The sequence below is a fragment of the Corvus brachyrhynchos genome, unplaced genomic scaffold (genome assembly GCF_000691975.1).
Source record: "Corvus brachyrhynchos isolate BGI_N302 unplaced genomic scaffold, ASM69197v1 scaffold59, whole genome shotgun sequence".
Taxonomy (NCBI): domain Eukaryota; kingdom Metazoa; phylum Chordata; class Aves; order Passeriformes; family Corvidae; genus Corvus; species Corvus brachyrhynchos.
This window is the reverse complement of record NW_008246054.1, coordinates 6,521,755-6,530,707: the sequence shown is the minus strand read 5'-3', so window position 1 is coordinate 6,530,707 and position 8,953 is coordinate 6,521,755. Positions and strand designations below refer to the sequence as shown.

The 8,953-nt window shown below is 39.7% G+C and overlaps 1 protein-coding gene across 1 annotated transcript in view; it reads right to left on the bottom strand.

Annotated features, from left to right (window-relative positions):
* The window catches only part of LOC103623298 (CDK5 regulatory subunit-associated protein 2), a 72,270-nt gene extending 63,323 nt beyond the window's left edge, over positions 1-8,947 (bottom strand). Inside the window, 8 exon segments of the mRNA XM_017745622.1 lie at positions 1-5; positions 8-78; positions 971-1,122; positions 2,570-2,690; positions 3,422-3,498; positions 4,300-4,410; positions 8,192-8,259; positions 8,906-8,947. The exon segment at positions 1-5 is cut by the window's left edge and continues 51 nt beyond it. Of these exon segments, the coding sequence (XP_017601111.1) occupies positions 1-5; positions 8-78; positions 971-1,122; positions 2,570-2,690; positions 3,422-3,498; positions 4,300-4,410; positions 8,192-8,209 (555 nt within the window). The 5' untranslated portion in view covers positions 8,210-8,259; positions 8,906-8,947.
* Between the last annotated feature and the right edge of the window lie 6 nt (positions 8,948-8,953).

Genomic DNA, 8,953 nt, shown 5'->3' with positions numbered 1-8,953 from the left:
CTCTGAGACTTTTCCTTTTCAAGGTGCTGAATTAGAGCTTCTTTACTTTTCAGTGACAGATTCAGTTGCTCTATAAGCCTAAAATGATATGATTTTAAATATTAATCTTGCACCATCTACCACCAATTCTCCAGTCATTGCAGTAAATCTTGCAGACAACTCCTCTAAGTGAAGACTCAAGACAATACTTGCAGAACTCAAGGGAGGACTTTCATAACCCTGGAAAACATTAAAAAGTGCTGTAACCTTAACACAAGCAAACAGGGTTGAGCTATCTGCAAAGTGCTCATTCTTATTTTCCTCCAATACCACTTCAAATATCAACAGTTAAGTTTCAATATTTTACTTGCATTGTCCTTTACAGCACACACAAAAACCTTATTAATCTCTTTCCTTTCTTAGCTCACACACCACATCCTTACGTGCCTTCACCAAGTGTCCATCGAGTACTCAGTTTCATCTAAATTTGTATCTAAGCTGGTTCTCATTTCACATAAACAAAACAGAAAAAAAACCACTAAAAACAAGTCAGGTCAGTGATGTTGTCTTTTGCCAATGCACATCTTCACACTTCCAGTGTTCCAAGAACAATAACAATGTTTTCTGACAGACCTGAGTGTTACACATGAAAACTTTGCAGCATAAGATGCCATTCCTGATTCCTCATGTTTTGTAACCTGGCTTGTAAAAGTATTTCTAACAGTGCTTCTCTTCCCATTAAATTTACCTGCCTGACCTAGGAGCTTGTGTCTCACACATCCTGACCCTTTTAGGCTTTCAGAGAACTTTTAAAGATGACTTTGCTACACAAAGCTACTAAACTGGTTGCTGTTCACTCCATAGATGGCCAGTAAGTCTCCTGTACCCAAGGGTAGGACCAAACTGATCAAACCCAAACCCATGCTGACTCTTCACACTTTAACAATAAAGAATTCCAGCAGTTAGAAACATTACTCTCAACAGTTCTGACCTGTCTTTCTCAGCTTCTGTAACCTTGTCCACATCCTTGGCCGAGGCACTCATAATTGAAGCAAGTTTCTGCTCAGCAGCAATTCTCAGAGCTTTCTCCTTCTCTGTCATTGCAAGGGCTTTTTCCACCTCTTCTTGGGCAGCTTTAAGATTCTGAAATTAAAACACAATCCTGATGCCTATAAGAACTAAATGCTCATGAATTTTTTCACATACTGAAGTTTCTTCTACCCAACATACGTCAGGATGTCTAGTTTAGGAACTTTTACCAAGTATTTCAAGCTATTTGTAAATGTTTCTGAACTCTGTGTCTGCATTTTCAAGATTAATCCGCTTTCTGTGGTACAGAAAGAAGGGAAATTAGTTGCAAAGAAATAAATAATACCCTAACTGATAGCAGAACTGGAAACAAAAGTACCCCTATGCTATGATTTTAGATTTAGCAATTATAACATGGTTTTGTCCCACTGTCCTCCCACTATCATAATAAAAAGCTACACTTAAATTAAAGAGGTTAAATAAGGGCTTTTTTTGTTCAATAAAATTAATATTCCAAAGCTCACTGTAGCTAACTGAAACTCTCTTACAATATTATAAATGATGTTGGAAAGAACTGATAAAGTATGAACCAGACATTTTTCTCTTGAACAGCAAAAGAAATTGAGATAACAGCCACAGATTTCAGTCAACTTCCTCTGGGTGACCCAACTCACAGAAATGGAGAATGCCAAAAAAAAGACACTTGCCTTATACTACATCAAATTTGATTCAGATCTTCATTTTTACACTGTAAGCTTCCCTGCTGTGCTCACCCAATCTAGCTTCTTATGAAATAAAAGCCTCCTTGTAGCCTAACAAGTCATACCCCTCTTGCTTTCACATCTAAATTAAAAAGTATTTCTTTGGGGGAGGGAGAGGAAAAGCTCCTTCCCCAGTGAACTTCCCCACTCAGCCCCTCTCCTGAAAAGCTGTTTTGCCAACAGTCACCTGTCAATCCAGAACTCTGAAGGAAATTAATCTTTGTTAGCACTCCCTGGATCTATATAATTACATGGTGCTGTGTAAACCTGTGACTAAAACCACACTGCAATGTTTGAATTCATAAGCAGAATACAATTAACGTCAGAGGCCAACACTATCTTTGGGCTACAGAATATAGTTGATCTCCATGAGATTAGAAAATCTGCTCTTCAACCTATCAGATCTGGGAAACACCAGCCTGACTGACTGATTTGGGACAGAGGAAGCAATTTAAGAACTCCTCTACCAATTCAACAGCACAAAGAATGCTTTCAGAAATGCCAGTTCCACTGAAATGAGTAAGAGGTCATGGAAATTGCCCTTTCCTCCTCCCTCAAGGAGCTCACTTTAAATGGACTTCAATCATCCTTGTAGGTCCCTTCCATTTACACTACAATTCCCCTGTAAAGTAACCAGAAATGGCTCAGCAATAAATACAGGAATAAACCATCTCAAGCATAGATAGTGAGGAATGAAAAAAGACATTATGAAAATATAGGTTGACCACAGTATCAAATCTCAGGTAACAGCACAAAACCAGCAGTGATTTCTTATTATTCCTTCAGCTGTGGCCACTTACCTCTTCCAGAAGGTTTATTCTGCCAGTCAGCATTTCCTCCATCTCTTGCATCTTCTTCTGTGCCTCTGTCCCACGCTGCACTTCAGCATCACCACCCTGGGCCAAGCTTTCAACTGCCTTACTGAAAGACAGTAACACAGACATAAATCCCAGGGCATATCAACGTGGAACACATTTCAGGTGCCACTGGCTGATGGATTATGCTCAAGCACCTTCCACCTTCTCTGGAACATGCTTATCACTTTAAGGTTAAATACAAACATCTACAGACTGTACAGCAATTTGGGTAGTGTCCATTGAGTTCCACATACAAGCCTTGGCACAGTGGATAAAGAAGCATTTCAGATGTATGATGAAAAAGTGAAATATTTCCTTTATGTATCTAAAGCTTCCAAATACACTATAAAACCTTCAGCAGAGCTGTGTTTTCTACAAGAAGCAGCACTGAAATAAATGAAGATATGGAGCTGCTGAGATCTCTCCATTTGCCTTTTCAGTATTTGTTAACACCTCGTGGGAAAAGAACAGGTAGAGTTTCCTTACTCAACATCAGATGACCACTCCTTCATGACTGCCACCTAAATTTTGCTTTCTAGTATGACCTTGTGCAAGGCTCCCTTCAAAGCACGGCAATACCCTTTGAGCAACCTGGAGAGATCAAACAAAATTCATCTGGTCCTCAGGAAAACAAAGAAAATTCCATTGCAATTGAGGCCCATGGGGCAATCAACAGCTGCCAGCCTGGATTAGATAAGTGCCCTTTATCTCTTCCAATTCCTAAAGCATTAGGAAAAAAAAACACATAGAAACAAGTCCTAAGTAATGGACATCAAGAAATAAACTGGTGCTTACTAGGCCTTGATGAGTAGCTTCTCCCTCTCCTGCAGTTCACGCTTCAGACTTTCTATCTCAACTTTCAGCTCAATGTTCTGTGACAAAAGAATGAAAATGTCTGGAGAGAACTGGAAGATCACCCAGCCCCAAAGTTATTGGCAATGTGTAGATTACTTTTTGCTTGGACCAGCAAATATAAAGTATCAGTGGGCTAAGAATAGACACTTAGCTGTTAAAAGGCATATTTTGCAAGGTTCAAGCCTTTCAGAAATATCAAAAGCATTCAGGACCATTGCACTCAAGCAATACAAATCCCCTACACACACACTTAACTGCTCTAATGGGGAGTACTGCATGTCAGTTTGGGAATTTCTAGGGTTTCCAAGCATATTTTTCTTAAGCTACAAGATATTTTATTTTCTTTTAAAAACCTGATTTCATCAACAGTAATTTTAGAATTATTTTATTATAGCCTGAGAAAACCTCTCATGATGTAATTGTACAAAGAACTCCTTGGCCCAGAAGCTGACAAACACCATTTCAACACATCAGCAATTACATAAAAATCACCAGTGGAGAAGACCAGGCAGCAATACTCAGATGAAACTGTGATGTACCCAAACATCAATTTATGTTCTTAACTACTGAAACATGCATCAAGAGAGACTCAAGTTTCCATCCCATTATGGAAAAGAGACCTGAGGAAAGCACCTGTTTAGTGTTTAGGTCACTTTAATTTTGTTATTACTGAAAAGGATAAGGTCAGAATAAAACAATCACACCAAAATTTCCAATAACAAAAAAAGACTAAGAAGACAAGTGAAATAGGCAACCTCCCCACAAAACAAACTCTTCAAAAAGAGACACAGTTCCACGGTGTTATTCTAAATGCCTACGATTTTGTAGATTTCTTCAGTGGGACCATCAAACTTCTGCTGCATTCGCTCCTCCAGAAAATAAATACGAAGTTTCAGGTTGAAGTTTTCTTTTTTCAAATCAGTGATTTGCTGTGAAAGAAGAAATAAAAAAAAATAAAAAGCAGTAAAGGACAGAACTCCGCAGTGGCAGCGACTGCTCCCCACAGCAGCACCAGCACTGTCCTCTCCTCCAGTGCCGAGAGCGAGAGAGGGGAGAGAGAGGAGCCGAGCCCAGCCACTCACCCCCCAGCCAAAATCTCACCGTATCTCTGCTCTTCCCAAGAGAAAGTTCCCCAGCTAAGAGAGTGCAGCCAGCTGCACCCTTCCCCTTCTCCTCCTCCCCACAGCCACATCCTTTGTCTCTTAAGTATCAGTCGTTCCCAGCTCTTCGGCGACAAATGGGATAAAATTCCGAGAGAAAGAAAAGGAGAAAAAAAAAAAAGGAACAATCCTAACCGGCAAAAGTTTTGCTTTCAACAGTGCAAGACTGGAATTCCACCCATTCGCCATAGTTAAACTCGTACATACATGTGGGTGACACACACACACATTCAATTGTGAATGTGTTAATTAAATATATAATACATATTCTTGTGCCCTTTAGAATATTCCTAAAGTATCAAAATACTGACTAACTTTACACAATAAGAATTCAGGAGAATTCTTATTGTGTAAAGTTAATTTAACAACATTAAGTAATTTAACAACATTAAGTAATTCTTCTAAAATTACTTAATTTAACAACATTAAGTAATTCTTCTAAAAGATAGAACTTGAACAAAATTTAACAACATTAAGTAATTCTTCTAAAAGATAGAACTTGAACAAAATACAAGACACCATGTTGAAACAGAAATATTTTCTAAGCAAAAGCCTGGGAAGGCAGCCTCATTAATGGGACCCAGGTAACTTTATTCATAGCAAGAAAAGCCACAAGCACACAAGTGAGCCTAATCGAACAACAATAAAACCTTTGTGCCACCCCATAATTCATGGTGCAATTCTTTGGGGAAAAAATTGCTTATCACTTTTAACCTTCCTTGTAGAAGCAGTAACTTAGTTGATGGTTTCATTAAAGAAAGGAGTCTGCTCCTAAACTTTTTTAAGAGACTAAGCATAAAACATTCATTCAAATAAGACTTGTGTCCCGTGCCAGATGCTTTCAGCAAATGGAAATCTAATATGTTACACAGGCACTAATAAAATATTTATGTAGGTTTTTCCAGAACAGTACAGTGCTATTTGTAAAAATTATTAGCAATACAATTTCTAAAATATTTAGCTTGTGAAACCCAAGATTACTCTCTGTAACTGCACTAAGAACCTGCATCTGCAAACAATTCTGTTTAATAATCCCTGCCCAGCAAGGTGCCTCATCATTATTCACAAAAGTGAAAATCATCCAAGCAACTAAAAATCCTACATAAACTTCGTGGCTCATTCCCACACCCTGAAGCAACCAGGGTAGATCATTCAGTAGATCAATCCCAGCAGTCCCAGCTCATTCAGAAAAAGTCCAAGTGACAAAAACACTCTGAAGTTGTACCAGCTGAACTTCTAATTAATCTCCATACATTCAATATATTTCTGAGTCAAAAGGAAAAAATGATTTCAAAAGAACTCAGCATTTTTCAACTCTTGTCACATGTATAAACCAGAGTGCTTAAGGGTAATATTTTCAAAAGGCAAATGAAACAGACTGTGTAATCATAAACTAAGGAGTGAAACAAATGTCATCTCTGATGTTCACTTTCTTGGATGAAAGTTGGAGCAGGCAGACAATTTAAAAGTTATTGGTTAATAAAAGAGAATGTGTAAAATGTGAGAAAGTTCACACTGCAAAAAGATTTTAATGGCAACCCTCTGAACTTACACATTTGAAGACTCAGTCTTAATTACTTTATGCATTTTGATTTCTGTATTTAAACAAAAGGAATGAAAACCAAGACAATGACATATACACTGCACAGAATATTCCACAGCATGAACAGCATGGCAGCAAATCCTAGCTCAGATTAGCTCCTTTCCAAGTCTGCATGGAGCCAGTTTTGTGCATAAGGGATCTGTCAGCAGTGGCTATGGTTTCACAGCACAACAGTTTTCAACTGCAAAGGCTGTTTTAGATTTACAGCAAAAGTCTAAGTGGGTTTGGAGAGACAAGAAAGAAACCCACAAGCATTATTACTCAGCTCCCTAACTTGATACCCATCACCCTTTCTGTTCATGAACACCTCGTTACTGATAACAAGGTCCTCCTTAGAGAAGCTTTTCACTTTGCCCATGTAAACAGGTTTTCTATCATAGGATCGTTACCTCTATATTGCAACTAAGTGGGACACCATAAATAATTCAAAAATCTGCACGTCCAACATTATCCAGCTCAGCATCTTCTCCAGGTATAAACATTGAAGGACCTTTCCTACATGGATCCACCTTTTAGCCCATTTAAGCGTCATTACATTCATCCTGTTCTCTCTGAGCTACAAGGCCAGAGCCCATTCTTTTCATTACATCCTTCTTATAGCCTGTATGAACAACAGTTACAGAAATAAGTTTAATGTTGTTTCATGTATATTCTTCTTCCTTCATGTCAATGGATCTCTGAGCTTCATTACACTGCTGGCATCCATAAAAGTTCTCATCCCATGGGAAGTTTTACAACTCAGTTTAACATGAGGGGTCTGAACATACCAGAATGCCAGACCTGTGGGGAGGCCCCTGCTCTGCATCACACAGGACAAACAGCAACAGATTTTTCCTCTGTTCTGAAGTTTTTTTCCTGTGCCCAAGAACCCTGCAGCTAGTAAACCACTTGCAGAATGTATATTCTGGACTGAGGTCTTTGGCACACATCACAGTAAGAGATTTTAAGCACATACTAATGCCAAGGCAGTGTCTTGTCTAGCCCAGCCAACACACAGGAACAAGAAAGAAAGGGAAATAGATACAAACTGCAAAAAACATCCTTCACCAAGGCTTTCCAAAATAAGCTTTAAATTCTGAGCAAAGAGCCGAGCTTTCCCCTCAGGAGGATGTAAGGCCACAAGAAAATGAAAGAGTTTATAGGAAACACTCATTTCAAACACAGCATTGCCACAAAAGGTAACAGCAGCAGTGCACTGAAACTGCAGACTCTTGACACAGCCCAAAGGCAGCAGCCACAGCCTTTATCTGCAGCGTTCATCTCAGAGATTTTAGATTGCTTTCCCCTGTAGCGCTTTTTCACACAACAATAAATGTCTTAAAGTTCTTTCCTCTACTCCTTAACGGGGAAGTTGTCCTGCAACACAGCCCAATCAAATCATCATTCAGCAGATATAAACAACTGTCTTACTCAATTTAAAAAGCCAATAAAGTTAGTGTGTTTTTTAAATCTAATGTTTTCCTTTATATTATAGTAAGTTCCAAAATACTTTAATCTACAGAATCATCACAATGATACTAGACTTCTACTACACAAGCATTCCAAGCACACTCATACTATAAAGTTAAAAGGCATTATACTGTAGTCAATGAATTAAAAACACAAATCCTGCACTAACCTAAATGAAAATAAACTTGATGCTTCCCTGAAATAAATCAACAGCAGATGTGCAAACCAAGTTCTGATGTTTCTGGTGAGCTGCAGGAGCTTTTGAGCAGAGGATGCCAATTTTGTTTCACAACAGTTGGCTGCTCTGAACAACAAATTCCCACCTCGGCTTTTTGAAAGCAACACTTAAGAAATGGAGGTTCAAAGGGTGGACAGGGACATTCACCTGGTCACACCTCCAACAGCTGACACAAACTAAGAGTCAACACTTCAGCCAACATGCTGGAAATACCTCGGCCATAAATTGTCAACGAGTCTTACATTAAAAGTTCTGCTTACATTTTCATAGTCCTTCATGGTCCGAGCTCGAGTTGGTGAGACAGTGTCTTCTGCCACGTGTGGTACCACTAGACATTGAAGAAGACAGAACAAGTTCAGACAGCAGAATCTCTCTAAGTAGGGCTTCAATTTGGCAAAGGTCTACATTAATCTAAACATAACAAAACCTTTTGGGAAGGGAGAGAGGCACTGCTTGGCCCTCTGTCTACATTATATGTTAGTACCTACATTTCTTTCTGATGACAGTAAGCTCTCTATCACTTGAACTCCCAAATTCCATCACCCATTTAAATTATGATGTACACTGGAATTAGGCTATATGAGGTGCACTGTCAGGAATAAATCCTCATAGCAAGAAGTGGATGATGCACAGTGTGCAACTTCCCTAACCCTGAGCAAAATGCGAACGGGCAGCACGGCCTCACTGGATATTCCAAGTGTTTTAAGTACACGCTGCGCAAAACCGCTGATCATCTTATGTAAGGCTGAGAGCCCTAATGACCACAGGCAGCGAGCACACACCAGTGACGCCAGGAGCTGCTGACGCTCCGTGGTCTTAAAAACCCTAAAATTACCTTAAAAAGCGCATCACTTAAAAGCCTTTGTTTGGCCTTTCTGCCGCAAGTTTGCGGTTTTTCCCGCAGGTTTGGAGACCAGCGCGAAGCACCGAGCCGGGGCAGGAGTGTGCGGGCTCCGGCCGCGGTCCAGCCTTACCTTGTCCGCCGGGCGGGCCGGGCTGGGGGTCCTCGCGGGAGGGGGCCG